The sequence below is a fragment of the Fundulus heteroclitus genome, chromosome 1 (genome assembly GCF_011125445.2).
Source record: "Fundulus heteroclitus isolate FHET01 chromosome 1, MU-UCD_Fhet_4.1, whole genome shotgun sequence".
NCBI classification, from domain to species: domain Eukaryota; kingdom Metazoa; phylum Chordata; class Actinopteri; order Cyprinodontiformes; family Fundulidae; genus Fundulus; species Fundulus heteroclitus.
The window spans coordinates 7,323,578-7,341,411 of record NC_046361.1 but is presented as its reverse complement, the minus strand read 5'-3'; the positions used below and the strand labels follow the sequence as shown (position 1 = coordinate 7,341,411).

The following is a 17,834-nucleotide window of genomic DNA, read 5'->3' as shown; positions in this document are numbered from 1 at the left end:
GTGATTCATGGGTTTTTTCAGATGAGAAAATATCTGAAAAGTGTGGAATGCACATATATTTTGCCCCTCTGAATCAATACTTTTTCCACCACCTTTCATTGTAAGCCTTTTTACAAGTCTTCAAAAATAACTGTTAAACTTACTGCACCTGGACAGAAAACACATGTAGACCGCAATTTTCAAGTCTTGATTTTCAATAGATTTAGGTCCGTACTCTGTCAGGGTGTGACTGTGTGTATGACTTTGGGGTCGTCAGAGTAGTTAAAGCGCTATACAAGTACGAGCCATTTACCATCTACCATTTTTAATTGGGCCATTCTAACACATGAATACGCGTTGATCTAAAACCATCCTACTGTAGCTCTGGCTGTATTTGTTAGCCTTATCGTCCTGCTGGAAGTTGAACCTCTGCTCCACTCTCAAGTTTTTTGCAGCCTCTAATAGGTTTGTTTTTTTCTCCTTGGGGATGGTTTGTTCAGGTTAAAGTACAGTGTTAGCTTTCCTCTGTACAGTGTTTTTTTCCATATAGGCCAAAAAGTCCCATCTTTTACCACATTTCTGCCCTATCCCTACTTGGGTGTGTGGCAAACTAATAATGGAACATCTTCTGGATTTCTTTCCAGAACTACAGTCAGGTTAGTCATCGTGTTGCTTCATACAACAAGGAATTTGACTTTGGTTCCACTTTACTCTCAATAATGACATTTTAAGTACCTTCCCATTCCTTCCATTCTCCCAAAAGGGCAAATGTGTTGAGTTTATGACTAATAGGTTTCTTGTCGACACAACCTCTCATCTCATTTGTGGATCTCTGCAGCTCCTCCAGAGTTATCATGGGCTTCTTGGCTTCCTTTTTTAAGTAATTAAGAGAACACCCATGGCCTGGGAGGTTTGCAGATGTGCCTCAATCTTTTCTCTTTCTAATTAAACGATTGAACAGTGAGATTTCAAAAGCTTTTCGATGCTAAACCAGTTTGAAAAGTTTTCACAACTTTCTCCCTGACCTCTACTACTGTGTTCCTTGGTCTTCATGATGCTGGTTGTTCACTAATGTTCAAGGTCTTCATAAACCAGCTGAATATAGAATAAGAATAAATAACACACCATTAATCTTTGTTTACTTGTTAGGTGACTTTTAAAGCAATACGTTTCACCGGCTTTTATTTAGGGGTATTAGTTGAACAGGGAATAATTGCCACTCTTTTCAGCATATTTAAAGTAGTGTTTTTCTTCATACTGTCTTGATCTGGGCGTGACGACTTCTGCAAGGCATCCTACGATGATACCTGAATTTATTTGATCAGTGCCCAACAGAAGGAATTGGTATTGCTTGAAGGCTTGTTTACACGTTTTAATTCCTCCTCTCTGTCAAAGCGTTGCTCTTTTATAATTGGCCCCAGTGCTCCAGTATAGCTGCTCTTCTTAACCTTTCCTGCTTCTGCTATACTTGGTTTATTGGCATAAAAACTAATTGTGACAAATTATTCCTTTGCCATCCAGCGCTTTTTCAATTAGGTCAGCTTTTGGTGCTCGTTTTTGCGTGACTGTGACAGCATGTGTGGGCGTGAGACGCTCATGATTCGGTGGCTTTAACACAAATACCCAACCCACTGTGTCTGTGTGTGCAACTCTCAGAGGCTCATGTCCTTCCCTCCTGTGTTCTGTTCCATGCACACAGCAGCCATAGATGGTTAGTGTAAGCGCGTACATGTATATGTAGTTGTCCTTGCAACGGGTTAGAACATTTTTATTTCTCATTTACTAGCAAAGTGAGGACTTTGATGTAAAGTGAGGACTTTTTTGGTCCTCGCTTTTTTTCTTGGCTAGGTGTTAGCTTTAGGACTAAGGTGTCATTTAGGTTTAGGCTAGGGTTAGGTATGTACTGGTGAAGGTAAGGGGTAGTCAGTAGAAAGGCTTGAAAATAAATGGAAGTCAATGCATGGTCCTCACTTTGTATTTTAAACAAGGATGTGTGTGTGTGTATGTATGTATGTATATATATTCTATATATCATATATATATGCGTGTGGTGATATATATGTAATATGTATATATATGATTATATATGGGTTGTATGTATATATATATATAATATATATAGATGATATATATAGTGTGTGTGTGAGAATTTATTTGTGTAGATAGATATTGTGTAGTGAGTCTATAGATTGTGTAGTATCTAAGATAGGGGAGTGTATATATATAGTATATCCTAGTAGAAGAATATGTAGGAGAAGGCGAAGGAAGGCTAGCATAGGATAGATAGAAAAAGAGAGAGATCTACACACACACAGAGATAGACCAGATACACTACACACATAGCTAATCCACCACTTCACATATCTCCACACACTTTATATATTACACCACATATATATTATATATGTATTATATATATATCTATATATATATATATAATATATATATATATATATATATATATATATATATATATATATATTATATATGTATGTATGTCTGTCTGTGTGTGTGTGTGTGTGTGTGTGTGTGTGTGTGTGTGTGTGCAGGTCCCGCCTTCGACTGTTTCAGTCTACTGGACACATGTTCATGATCCCGGTTGCAATCGCTCTTTATTATCTCATAAACACACCATGGCTTTCTCGTTTGGTCATGGTGTGTACGTTCACATATGCACATACACACAACATACATGCACTCATTAGCGAGCCATTAGACAGCAGATATTGGCTCAGTAGTTGAACAAAAAGGCCAAACGGGGGCTGTTCTTCCCTTCCAATGCCAAGTCCCAACAAATGCTTGGATGCAAGCCAGGGTAGAGTTAGTGTTTGCGCTTTATTGACTTCCCTTTCTCATATGTGACAGTCTGACCTCGTCTTCTGTCTTTAATAAAAACACAACATCCACACTAAACCTACATGATTAATAGCATTTTCCAATTCTGCAAGTCCTGTTGTTGGTTGCATCAGCCTAGCCAGCGGGCCTCAGTGGATCTCTCACTTCAACATTATCGTTCACACATGGGAGAGGCACGGGCCATGTTTAACATACACAACCGTAGACACACGTAAACATGCTCCCCGGTTCTCCGTGGAATTGGGGCGATGTGTTTGAAGCAGTGTTGGTGAGAGATGCTTGAGGCGTTAGTCTCTCTCTCTGGAGACTGTGTTGATGACAGCGCTCTCTCCCTCAGCTCTTTTATATTTACCACAATCACTTCTTCTCTCTGTGTTATTTAATTGGCTGTTCTCTGCCGATTGTTCAATGGGAACAAAAATCGGCTTAATGTCCTAAATGATTAAATATATCTCGCTGTCCTAAAAGGGGATAGGTAGACTTAAATTGAAAATGTTCTGTCAGTAAAGTAATTGTTAAGTCATCAATAGTTGGAAATGGAGCAAAACCGCCCAAGCCATGCTTCTTTGACCATGTTTTACAGGGACAAGGCTGGAAAACATGGGGTTTCTTTTCTCTAAGCACAGCAGGGACATTTAGACCAAAAAGTTTTATCCTGAATTTGTCTGTCCTAATAACAAAATAGGTTGACAGGACAAGTGGTAGCTGTGGACCTCAAACATCAGGTAGTCCTATTTGCACTTTGCCGCAAGTCATTTAGGCAACACAGCAAATATGTGGTAGAAGGTGTTCTGGTCAGATGAGACCATAATCAAAATTTTGACCTACGTGCAAATCACCCTGAACTCACCATTCCCACCACGATGGTGGCAGGATCATGCTGCGGGAATGCTTTTCCTTCCAGGGACAGTGTAACTGATCAGATGTTTTTGTTTTGTTTAGGGTTTTTTTTTTTTTTTGCCCTCACACATTGCAAGTTTTTGCAAAAAGATGCAAAAACATGGTTCACAAATGTTCATTACAGAAACTGCAGTATCTAACAATCATATATAGGTCAAGAATGTGAAAATCAGCGTAAAACTGTGAAACAAATTGTCTCTGTGAATGTTTTTGAGCTTTTGCGAGCCTATCTGCTTTATAAATAGCAGTTACACTGAGATGAATTAATAATAATCAAGTTATTATTTCGTTTGCTCTGTAGTACAAGCGATATTTCACTGTACAGGATAATAGTTTTGACAAATGGACATTAAAATGAAATGGGTTTAGTCTGCAACGAAAGCTGATTTCAAAGAGCAAAGTTGGGAGGAAAAGAAACTCTAAACAGACGGAGCTGAACAGTTTTATCGTGGCGCTGTGTGTCGCTGTGGTTTGGTGGTTGATGGGTGCACAGCTTGCTGTGGTCAAGATGGTAAGGGGTCCATTCCAGCGTTGCATAGCTGAAAAACCGCAGTTCAGCTACTCTTTGGTTAATGGGTAGTTGTTGGGGCTGAATCCAAACTCTCGTTTGCCCTCTCTGGCTCTTCCTTGCTTGAGGCTCATTAGTGGCTTCAACACTGCTGTTGACCCAGCAGCCCTCAACTATGTCTCCCCTCTCCATCTTCCCTCCACTCGTCCCTTCTCTCTCCCCATGTCCTTTCATTTCCCCTCATTTGACTTGCCCCACTCTGTCCCTCATCACCCCATCATCATTCTTCCAGCTCGGGCTTGGCAGCAGTCTTCATGTGTAAGAGCATGCTTGTTGCCCTGGGCCAGCCTGCGCCTGTGTACAGCGGAGGTCTTTGGTAAGGACAACACTGGGGACTCTGTCCTTGTCTGACCTGCTGGAAATAGAGCAAAGGTGTGTGCGTGCTCGTTCGGCCTATAATGTTATGTACATTGTTCCGAAGTAATAATATTAATAGCATGGCCACAGGTTCAGTAGGGCAACAGGGACACACCGTAGAAAGACTGCAAAGGTAGCCTACTAATAAATTACTACAGCGCGGGGCCTTGCAGTGTATTCACACCCTTTGAACATTTTTTCACATTTTGTCACATTATAGCCACAAACTTCATTGCAGTATATTAGAATTGTATTTTATAGACCAATAAAAAGTAGAACATTTAGTTATTGTGGTTTTGAAGTGAAATGCAATGTTTTCAACAGTTTTCCCGTAACAAAATCAGACAAAATGTGGTGTGCTATTCTTTTCTTTCTTTATTTTTAAAGCACTTTGCTGCCCCCTTTGCTCTAATACCCCGTTGTAAAATCCAGTGCAACCAATTGCCTTTTAAAACCCATTTTGAAATGAAATAGAAGAAAACCTAAAACAAATCCAAGCATTCAATCATCTTCAGTTTATGTTTCATATATGGCACATTATACAAGGCTTACCAGTATATTATTTACTCTTGAAAGTGGACACATTTGCATGTATTTTATACAATACAATATAATGATATTCACAATCATGTGAAACTTATGTATGTGATATATAGGTAAATCATATGTTAGCATATGTTTTCCATAAAGGTTTGGTATATATTTTTCATATATTTTCTTTACTATGTCCATTTAAATAACTTCTACATTACATATATGAACAAATACCATTATATATAGATTTTTTGTATGGAAAGTGAATATTTTTAAAATATAATGTATTATGTCTTTATATGTTTCATTTACTTATTTTTAAATGGCATCTACTGAGAGTCGGTATTAAAAACATATATGAACATGCACCGTTACATATAGGTTTTGTTGGGGGGGGGGGGTGCAGTCACTGTATAGGAAAGTGCATTCAATGCTGCCTTTGAGCGAGTGTTTTACACTGGAGTCCTCTGTAGGCTCACTCAGCCTTCATGCGTTAAGATTTCAGTGGGTGCCTCCTGAAACTAGTAAAAAGTAGTCAAGGTTTTCCACAACAAATTACGCATTATCATGTATGCTTTAGCAAAGCAATTATTGGTAAATGCATTTGTGGAAGTGAAAGATTTCTGCAATGAAATGAAACAAGGAAACCAACATATCAACAAGCACAAAAGGTTTATTGAGGCAACTGCCCTTGGTCCACCGAACACAAGATTAATATCTGTTGGTGACCACGCTGCTCTCCACACAGTGAGAGAGGTTCCCAGAAACTCTGTGGTAAATTACAAGAGGATAGCTGTAAATGCCGTTGTGGTTTATGGTCATACATACAGTAAAACAAAACAAATAAACAACTCTGTTGTGCTTCTAAAAGATGGAAACATTTTGTTTTGTACTGTCACAGTATATTGGGACTAGTGATCTGTGTTTATATGCCAAAGAAGATACGGCAAGTGTAAACTGCAGAAGCTGTCCAGAGGTTCTCTAGTCAGAACTGAACTGAGCTATATGTCAATCATCAACTTCCCCACAGGCTTTCACAAAGCTATAAAAGAAACTCAGTTAGACCATGCATCTACATGCAATGTCCACTGTCAAGCTCGATTGTATCTCGGCTACTGAACATGCATTACTGTAAATGATTTAAGAAGGGCGCTCATTTTGGGTTTCTAAGCTAATAAGGAGACTTTATAAACACTTGTAGATGTAACAAATGACCAGTGGGTGGAGGCGGATGAAGGTTCACACTGAGCCTGGTTCTGCTGGAGGTTTTCCTCCCCGTTAAAGGGGAGTTTTCCTCTCCACTGTCGCTTGATGCATGCTCAGCATGAGGTATTGCTGCAAAGCCATCGACAATACAGACGACTGTCCATTGTGGCTCTACGCTCTTTCAGGAGGAGTGAATGCTGCTTTTCAAGACTTGACAAGCAGCAGGTGAAACTGCCGAGACACTTATTGGCCGTGTGATTTGTGTGTTAAAACAAAAGGCTGCTATTAGCAGACAGAACCAGGGGGTCACTTTTGCAGTTTGCAATGTTGGGCAGACAATTAACACGCAGCATCCTTAACACGCCATCTCCACTGGGGTACGTAGTTACGGCAGCATCATGCTGTGGGGATGCTTTATTTCAGCAGGGACTGCAAAACTGATCCGAGTTGATGGGCAGAAAGAAGGCACAAAATATGAGGCATTTCTGGAAGAAAATCTGTTGAAAATAACAACTAGAGAAAAAAGACTAGAGATAGAGGTAGAGGTTCACCTTTCAGAAGAGCAAGAGTTACAATGAAACATATGCATGCATATTATTTCAAAGCATATTTATGTGTCTGTCTGAGATTGAGCTGTCACGGAGAGAAAAATTGAGCAAAGTCTGAAAAATGTCGTAGGTTATGAACGCTTATGGAAGGCTCAGTGGATCGCTTTAGGTTTTTTGCACCAAGCAGAGCATAACCCTTAAATCAAAAAGAAGGAAATCTGCTGCAGAAAAATAGGAAGCACAAATGAAAGCAAAATCTCTGTCAAAACGCGTCCACCTAATGGCTTTTATTGGAACGGTGCGGCCGATGTTTCAGCGATGATTTATTTAAGCAATAAAATCAAGCCCTGATATGACGAACATCTGATTTTTATGGCGGGGTGTCCGGGCTGTGACAAATGGAGGACAAACGGCCGGCAGCTTATTAAAACTCCTGCTTCGCGGTATCAGAGTGCGTACTGAACGTCTCTAACATTTTGCTAATGGCCACTGAGAACTGAAGCCTAGATTTCTTGCTCATGACTTCAACAAATTCCTTCCTTGCTTTCGAGCTTCAGTTCAAGTGTGTGTGTGTGTGTATATTTTTTTTTCCAATATATTTACTGATTTTTTGCATTGCATAACAATTCAAAATAGAACATTAACACATACACCCCCCCCCCCCCCCCCCCCCCACACACACACACACACACACACACACACCCACATACACACAGACCTAGGCTAAACCTGCAAATTCCACCTTTGTACAACTTAGCTTAAGGAATATATACATTTGAAATCAAGTACTCAAATGTAAAAAGGATCTCGCTTAAAAATTATAATGAAAAACAAATACATAAAACATTTAAAAAAATACAGAACTTAGGATAAATAAACATTATATCTCAGACTCTATAATGCTCATATATGGTTCCCAGAGATTATAAAACTCTTTCTGTTTTCCCTTAGCAATATACGTTAGTCTTTCCAGTCCAAGGCACTTGGAAAGCTCCTTTTCCCAATGTTTCATTGAAGGCGCCTCTACACTTCTCCAATTAAGTGCAATCACCCTCCTGGCTTGTAGAAGTCCAAAGTCCACCAATCTAGTCTTTCTGTGCATTTGTATAAAGTTCAATGGATAGATCCCAAGTACACACAGTTTAGCATTCAGTGATATGTTAAGATGAAAGGTCTCTGACAGAGAATTTATAACATCTTTCCAAAACTTCTGAATCAATGGACATTCCCACAAACAATGAAAAAGAGTTCCCTTGTTATCTTTACATTTACCACAAGGCACAAGCATTTTCAGCTCCTTAAGTCAATTACCGACCGGTGACAGGGAAAAAAACGCGTCGACGTCCCGTATCAACGAGGAGCTCTGGAGGCATGATAAAAGAGGCAGACTGTTGGAATTACATGTCTACAAGGCAAACAACAGCTAGCAGATGTCGGGCCTGTGTGAGGCCACATTTGTCTGCAGCGAAAGCACGTCGACGGGAACGCTCCGCTGTGCCTCAATCTGAGCTGTTGACTCTATGGTAATGATGCAAGTCAAGCTAAACATAACAAACCATTAGTGTCCTCAGCGGGCCGACAACAGCGCCGGGAAGATGGTGATCTCACGCCGGTGTGTGTGTGTGTGTGTGTGTGTGTGTGTGCGAGCTCGACATAGACAGGGAATGCAGATTAGTTTACGGCTATGAGCAGCGCTGCATAAATAAAGTCGGCCTTAACCGCGCTGCCGTAGACTGCCTTTTCTAAACAGTTTGCGGTCAGGCTTCATGCAATCATTCCTTTGGTCCGATTTTCCCTGCAAGCGACTCCGGAGAACGAAGTTGTTTTCTAATAAAACTCCGTGGTAATATTTAACGGCAACGATTTTGACCGATGGGATATGATGTTTCGCAGTTCGGTTGGATGACCTCTGAAGCAGGATGCGGACGGACATCGAGGATTATCTGCGATCATGCTTGTAAAGGAGCGAAGGAAGGAAACGCGGTCTGAAAGAGCTCTTGGCAGAAATAAAAGACCGCCCCCACCCCCTCCCCCCTCCCCCCCTGCCCGGGATAGACGCAATTTCCCACCGGACAGTTTCTGTGAACCTCCAAGAGAAAAGGAAGATGTGAGGGAAATACTTCAAGGCAGAGAGAGGGGGGGGGGACAGGTGGCGACCGAAGGGAAAGGAGAGCAGGGCGAGGTGAAAGTGGGGTGGATGGAGGAGCGGGAAAGAGGAAATGAGTGAAATGAATGAGTGGAGATCTGGTTCCGCCGCTCCTTATCAGAGGAAACGAAGGGAAGCTGCACAAAGGCTGGAGTTCACACTATCGCCGAGCCGTGGCCAGCTTTTCCTCTTTCCCTCTCGTCACGCTGCTTTTCTGTCTTTGTCCCTCTCTTGACTTGATTTCCCCTTCTAATTTCCTCCTCTCTGGCTTGTCATATCTGTCTCCATCATCTCTGCACCACCTCCCATGCTCTTGTTTTTTTCTCCGTGTCCTCCTTTCCTCCTCTCAAATTACTCGGCAAACAGTTCCCAAATTGAGAACATGTTTATGTAAATCTTACAAAAGGCAGATTCATTGTGTGTGTGTGTGTGTGTGTGTGTGTGTGTTGTGGTTCCCTCCCTCCCTTTCCCTCTTCTCTCACTCACTTTGCCTCTCTGAGTCTTTGTTCGCTGAAGTTAAATTTCGCTGTGTGTCGGGCGGCCTTTGAAAGTCTGGTGGAAGGCAGACAACGTCGGCCACAGGCGCTTTCTCAACCTTTTTTTTTTTTTTTTTTGTTCGGCCTCGCCCGCTCGCACACCAACACACGCGTTCCCTGACAGCTCTGTTGTTTTGAAGGGGTGTGGTGATTGATTAGTCTCTATGGAGACAATACGTCTTGTAATGAACAAGAGAAAGCTGGCATGTTAATTTGTTTAGTGTGGGAGGCTTTAATCGTGTGTGTGTGTGTGTGTGTGTGTGTGTGTGTGTGTGTGTGTGTGTGTGTGTGTGTGTCGTATGTTTCGTTGTGCATGTATCTCCTCTGTAAAGAAATCTGCACATGTAGATGTTCATCACAAACCTTTTAAAGCACTTTATATCGTTTTTATTTGTTGCACTGTCTCATCTGTAGCTGTTCTCTGCTCTTGCAGCACCGTGCAAAAGTATTTATTCACCATTGGATTTTGGCACGTTTTGTGACATTACCGCACACCTCATATTAGGTTTCTATGTGACAGACCCACTAACATAAAGATAATACATAATAGTAGGGGAAATTATATGTGCTCTCTAAGTTTTTTTTTTTTTTTTAGAAATAAAAAGTGAAAAAGTGGCCATCTTTAGTATTCAGTGATCCTGGGTTGATACTATGTCAGACCCCCATTTGCTGCAATCAGTTATGCCTGTACCAGCTTTACATGTCTGGAAGTTTGCTCCTTAGAAAAATGACTCAAGCTCAGTCCGATTAGAGGCGAGTTTCTCTGAACTGCCACTTATTAGATTTAGGTCAGGACTTTGACTGGGCCATTAAAATAAACATGAAAACACTAAATAATTAGATTGCAGTAGTCACATTTAGGGTCATTGCTTCCATGTGAACCTTCACCCCATCACTAGTCTTTTTTGGCATATTTTCTTTCAGGAATGCCTTTTATTTTGTTCCTTTTTTCTGCCCGTCATCTCTGACCAGCTTCCCTGTCGCTGTTGAGGAAAAGCATCTCTGCAGCATGATGCCGCCATCAATATATATCTCAGTGGAGATGCCGTGTTAAGGATGATGTGCAATGTTACTTTTCCACCTGAAATGCTTGTGGCTAATTGTTACTGTAACCTCTTGTTGCAATCTTTTATTAGCAGTTTATTTTTTTCGGTAACACTTAGATAAAGTACACAGGTAATACATTTCTTGAAAGTCTCATCCACCTGAGCTGTACATTTTTTGCAGCTCCTCCTCATATGCATCTTGGCTGCTTCTTTCATTTATGCTCTCCTTGCCCAGGTTAGATGTATGACCGTGCCTTGATAAATTTACAGTTGTGTCATGTTCTCCATTTTCAGATGGAGTGAACCTCTGTCCTCTGAGATGTCTAAAGCTTTGCTTTATAACCTCACCTTACTTTTGAACTGCTCTACAACTTTCCCCCTGACCTGCATGCTGTGTTCTTTGGTCATTTAACAAACCTCACAGGTTAGATGAGCTTCTCTGAACAGCGACTTGTTAGATTTAGGTCAGGGCTTGGACTGCGCCACTTTTTTTATTCTATGATTGCCCTATATTTATCTCCATCCGTCTTTCTTCCATTAGCCTGCCTAAGAAAAGCAGTCACATGCATGATGCTGCCCCATTATATTTCACTGGGGGGTTGGTGTGTAATTTTAGCCTTCCACCACACAGTGTTTTGTATGTAGTCCAAAAGTTCAACTTTCTTCTCATCTGAGCAGAGAAACCTTTTACCCACGTGTTTGTTGTTTCCCCTTCACAGCTTCCTTCAAATTCAGCGCTACTTATTGCTTTCTTTTTAAATTGGTTTTATTCTTATCAATCGTTCATTTAGGCTAGATATGTGGAGTGCACGACTAAAGATTTTGTGCCAACAGATGCTTCCACTTGAGCAACCGCAGCTCCTCCATAGTTACTCTGGGCCTGTTTCTGTTAATGATACTCTCCTTGTCTGTTTGCTGTTGTGCCATACTCTTTCCATTTCAAATGACTGATTGAGCAGAGCTCTGAGATGTTGAAGGCTTTGGATATTTCTGTTGAGCTCACAAATCTGAACCGTAATTTATGAATGAACTTGTCGTGTCCTGGTTGCAATGCTGAAAACTCCAGGCTTACTACTATTAGCAATAGAAGCCGACAATGTTTTTCTCTCTATTTTATGCATTCAAACACTGAAGGAACATGTTTGCAAATACGTCTGCCACACATTTAATGAGATATAAGCATCAAGAAATGCAAATAAACATTTCCTTCTTTAACTTGTGTTTTATAGCAGCGTTTTATAGCTGCAGCTACCATATTGGATTTAGGTCTAGGTCACGCTTAGCTGTCTATCTGAGAAAACGGATACATTTTTATTTGGTTATGCCTTACGTCCACACGTGAACAACGTTTTACATCACTAAAAAACAGATGATTCCGAAAGCTTTTTTGAGCCTGCGCGTGTACATGACAAGACGGAGTTTAAGGGTCCAATACATCACAGCGCTGATGTCACCTGTGCGGCCGTTGTTATAGACTTTGACATACAGGGGAGTAAAAAAAAGTATGCTGTAAAAGAGGAGCTGGTTTTTACGTTGTTGTTATGATTGAATGTTAACATTATGTGTCAATGTTAATCTGGGCAAATTCACTAAAGGCTGGTTCACTCGGGAGGATTTTCAGACCAATTTCTGCCACAACCTTCCCCTTCCGAGAGACGCAGATTATCGCTGTGTCTCTTAAAATAATCTTAAAAGATATTTCTACCATGTGTGGTGTTGTAGGAGCGATCTGGTCCGCTCGGTGGAACGTTGGGACCGCTCCGACGTCAAATCAGGGATATTCAACATGTTGGATTATCTTACCTCGATTTCCCACCATGTGTGGTGTCTCGTGATGTTTAGCCAATCAGAAAGCAAGGTTCTTTTTGTTGTTTTTTTCCTCTGTTATAATTAGTCCAGAGACTATCGGCATTATTCTTCCTGGTCATCCATGTTTATTTACTCTGAACTCTAGTTTTTGTCTGGTATTTTTAAAACAACAGTCGCTGGGGAATTTACATGAGTTTGTGTGGATGAAAACCTTTCTAAAAATAATCCTGTGTGTACGGTTTTATTTTTAAAAAAACGATGTGGGGGAGATATTTGTTTTTATAAATACCAGGCTACGTGTGTACAAGACCTTTAGAGGTTGGGTTTGGTGAGAATCCTCTGACTTTCCAGGTTGGAATTCCAACTTCGAGCTCTGTTGCTGGCCTATTTTCAACTTTCTGGACTTCTTATTACACAACCACATGTTTTTCTACAAGTGCATAACATATAAAGAGACAAAGTTCTTACAACTGCTCAACATCAGGGCCAACAGCACCCATGACACTCAGAGAGACCTTAGCACGTAGTTAGTTTTGAAAAAAATCCTGTGTTGACACTTTCCATTGCCTTTTAGGTGCATTTAGGTTTAGAACCCAACCGAACCAGAAATAACTTTGAAAATCAAGCTGCACAAAAACTTGGCCAATAAATCTTATACTGATCCTATTGTGGAACATATATGTTGTGCATAACCGAACAAAGAGCCAGAAAAAACACATATCGGACAAATTGGGTGGTATTGGCATCATGCAGAGGCTGTTGATTATCTCCGTCAGTTGTGGCAGGGGAACCTCCAGGTCCATCTTTATTTAAGTTTGTGTTGATTTACAAACTGTATTGGCTTGTTTAATGTTTAACACCATGTTGTCAGAGATGCGTTTCAAACATTATCGAACATATGTTTGCTCATTATTACCTTTCTGGGACACTTAATTCCTTATTTTTTACATTCAGACCTGCTTCTTGTTACAATAGTAGAAGTAATTAAACCGTGGAAAGGCATGCATCCAATTCAAAACCTGAAAACATCAGTATATAACATTTAAAATGATCTATTTGGCAAAATACCTGTCCAGGGTGTACCCCGCCTCTCGCCCATTGACAGCTGGAGGTAGGCACCAGCACCCCTCGCGACCCCAATAGGGATAAGCGTGCTAGAAAATGGATGGATGGATGGAGATTAGGCAAAATGCAATACAAATATTTTTTTGAATAGTTTAAATGGATGAAAAACTCATATTCATTGTTTTTTCTAATGACGCATGTACGTAGAAATAAACCTTTCTGTAGTGTTTGCTTGGTTTTCATGCAACGTTTCCATTCGAATTAGGCGCTGACTATTCCGTATTTAACAGTAAATTATACAGACTTGAATACTATTTGAATATTGTCTTTATAAGTAGCTAACTTTTTTTATCCTGGCATCTTGAAATAACAATCCGCCAACACTACCACGATCATACTCCAGGTCTGCTGCTAACCACGATGATTGTTTTATTGTCAAGGATGTTCTTGAGAGCAAATCTTACACTTAAAAAAAGAAAAAGATAAAGTGATCCTGCATCTGCTTACGTCATCCTCTGTTTTATTGTGAAAGCATCACAAGGTGGAGACTAGGCTCAGAAGTGAGGAAGACCTTTACTGTTACAACAGGTGTCCACTAGGGTTGCAACAATAAGCACAACAACACTATTTGGTTTACAGGACAAACACGAGACGACTCACCGATAGATTACATGCTTCATAGCTCACAAAATGTGTTTCAATGTATCTGTGGTCACCGTAGAACATTTTAGAACATGTTTGATTAGTCCAGCAATGGTTGTTTTCACCCCAGTGAAAAGGTATAACCCCATCCCCAGAAACATTTTGAAAAATGCCTCAAAAGTGGGCGTTACAAAGAGAGACGGCTAAGTGTGGGGGTGAGCGGTGCGGTCAGGACAAGGGAAAGTGACATTTTGAAAACGGAGGGGCGAGGGCGACATCTGGAGGTCTAGCCATGCGTATGTAGAGGCTTTTATTGCATTAGAATTGCCCTTATGTAAACAATGCATTACAAATTGAATTCTATCGGTCTGTAACTTTTTAGATACTGAGTGTCAGTTTTGGAAAGCAGGATATGCCAAATGACCACGTTCTTGTGGTAGCAGCAGTGTATTACCACCAGTTGTTAGCCTTGCTACTGAACCCTCTTGTTCTTCTTCTTCTCCTTCTTCCACTTTTTCATTTATAACTTCATGTAGCAAGACACCCCTGTGTTAACAGCTACATGTTGTAGGCTGGTGATATCAGTAAGACAGCAAGAGGTTGGAGGAATGTTGTATGACCCTGTTCAATGTGTATGCTGTAAGTGCTTCAGACTTCAAATAAAAATGTGTCATCAACGTAATTCTTTAAAACAATAATGACTGTAACAATTGCCATTGAATGAAAACCTCTCCGTTGTTTCTAAAAAAGCGAAGGATAAACAAAGTCTGCAACAGCACAATGTACTCAAACACACTGGAGAGGCAAAAGAACAAAGTACTTGTTTTATGTTGCCGTCTTCTCAAGATCGCAAACTTCCCTGTTAAACGGCTCCATATTTTCCACACTCCTCTATACTAACTGCTATAAAAGATTCATGTTTGCTTTGTGTTTTTTCTAAAAATCACTGTCCATGACTGGTGTTATCCATTGAATAAGAATTTGTAGTGAGACCAAGTAAATTTACACAATTTTTTTCATGTACTGCCATTCTGTGTGTAATTATTATATATATATATATATTTGTAAAAAGAGATTATTCCCAACTGCTTTCTCTTCTTGTGTGTCCCCTACACAACAGCCACTGCAGATAGACGATAACTTCTGTGGCCAGGACTTCAACCAGCCTCTCGGAGGCACAAAAGCTATTGAGGGCATCGCGCTTTACGTGGACAAAGATGACGGCATGACCTCTGTGGCGGCATACGACTACAGAGGAAACACTGTGGCATTTGCTGGCACTCGCAGCGGACGCATAAGGAAGGTAAGCCACCTGGACTTTAAGGGCTTCCAGCATCAGAAGCTCTCTGGGAAAGCCAAATCATTTGGGGATATAAGTCTCCAAAGCGGTAGAATGTATCCAGCAAATTCCAGGAACAGCACCGGAGATGTCTGTCCAGAATGTGCATCATGGTTTTTGTCGTTAATGGGATTTTATGTTTGTTCCATCCATAAGTGGCTTCTTATCCCGTTTTTTTTTTTTTTGTCATCATTGAAAGCTCTTGCAGTGCATATAGACTTTGCCAAAAACACCGCAGGCAGCAGCTCTTCAGACGTAAGTTTGTTCCTGCAGAGCAAGGTTGAGTCTGTGTGTGTTTGTGTCTTTTTGGGGAGATTTGTGGAGTGGAACTCACGCTGCTAGACATACTGGAGCTGTGTGGGTTTTATCTCGCTGAGCGCTGTAGTCACAGGATTTTCAAAAGCTAGTGAGTGGGATTTTTTTTTTTTTTTTGTGTGTGTGGCTATAAGGTGGGAGCAGATGCCTTTTTTATGTGTCTCCTGAGCACCACAGGTGAGAAAACCTCATGCTTTTTCATGCCTGTTTGTTTGCCTGCCGAAATGAGCTGTCCTCAATCACCGGCAAGCAGTAATTTTTCTCTCATGCTCCACATACACACAGAGCATGTCGTCCCTGTGGGTTTTACAATATGTGTGGGCTTCCTCGAGTGCTGGTGTTGAGTAGACTGCACTGCATGTGTGCCAATCAGCTGCTCCTTCATCTGAAATCCGACTGAGGCATTGTGTTTTTCCCTTTTTTTTTTACCCCCTCCATCCCCAGCAGGACACCTGCATATAAGTGTCTCAGTGTCAGTAATACGCTTCACAAGGAGTAAAACTGTCAGCAGAGAATAAAGGGAATTTAATAAATATATGTTATACAAAAAAACCCGGAAAAATCCAAAAGGCAAATCTCTTTTGTTTTTGGCATTTATCCTTGAAAGGCTTTTGACGGCGCTCCCCAATACGTTTTTTTAGACATATTCATGCAGGTAAATTCGTTGGAGCCCTCATAAAAAAAAGCACTAACATAAATGTGTGTTTTATTGCAGTAGCATAATCTTGAAAATTGATTTAAGGTATGTTAATTTTGTGGGGAAAGTCTCATATTAGGAACTAATAGTGTTTAACACAACTAGTGGTGGCAATATTGATGCTACCAATCTAAAGTAAAGTGAGATGGAGGTTAGAGTTGCATCTTGGGGTCACCAGTTCTCTGTATCTAATATTAGACTCATTTTCTCTCTCCAACCATCACAAACATTTACATGTGAAGTTTGATTGTACAGGGACTATAACTGGACCTGTGAATTTAGGTCAGATGAGCCTAACTTTGAGCTCTTTGGCGGGGAAAAAAAGTGGACACGTGTGAGAAAGCCCCTCCTGTCCCCTGTAAAGACGGTGATGGAGCACTCGTGCTGTGGGTCTGTGCCAAAGGCCTGGGAACCTTGCTAGAATGCCTATAGGCCCGTTTACACTACACCTAAAAACCAAGCCATGCCGAGACCGGTCCGAACTTGGTCCAGTTAACTGAGATAAATGCAGCCGTTTACACACAAGAGTTATCTCGGTTACCGAGCTCGGACTGGTCTCGGCTCGGTTAAAAAAGTGTAGTGTAAACGGGCCTTATGGCATCGTGATATCTTTAAAATATCCACACATGTCAACCCTTTAAAGGGGAAATATCATGCCTTTAATACACTCCTTTTCACATTTAACTCATTGAGTTGTGGTCTATATATGAATTGAAAGAAGTAAAAGTGCGATGCCTGAATTCCTCACTACTGTTGCACTTCAGTGTTACGTCGTTTGTGTGCGCGCTTTGCCAACGACAATTGACTTTTCTTATGAAGCGATATTACTTTCTGGTGTTCCTGGGCTCCCCCTAGGGGATCAGTTGAGGTAACTGCAACCAAGATGGCTGAATGGCAGACGTGTGTAAACACGGATAAAGGTGTCGAAAGCAGGCTGAAGTTAATACTTCTTCAAAATAGATATTTTTTATTAAACACTTGTTTTTTTAACAATAAAATGCCCCACAAACTGCAGTTAAAATGAGAACCTTGACAGGTCAGTCAAGTCGCTCCGAGCCGCACAGGACAGACAGAAGAGCCGCGCATTCGCCACTTCTGGTGTAGAGAGAACAGCTTCACTTCTGACAAAAGGAAGTTGGACTAATTCTTACCACAAATAGCTGTCTTACCGAAAATAACCCTGAAAAAAAAAAGAATATTTTCTAACTGGAGAAGTCTAAATATTAATTTTATCCACTGTTGTAGCTGCAGAAGGTGTAGATGAACTTTCTCTGCAGCTTTTTGACAGTCT

At 40.8% G+C, this 17,834-nt stretch overlaps 1 protein-coding gene across 1 annotated transcript in view; it reads left to right on the top strand.

Moving 5' to 3' along the window:
* plxna1a (plexin A1a) overlaps window positions 1-17,834 on the top strand; it is a 359,702-nt gene that overhangs the window by 68,823 nt on the left and 273,045 nt on the right. The window contains exon 3 of the mRNA XM_036125192.1: window positions 15,313-15,495. Within this exon, the coding sequence (XP_035981085.1) occupies window positions 15,313-15,495 (183 nt within the window). The remainder of the gene's footprint in view (window positions 1-15,312; window positions 15,496-17,834) is intronic.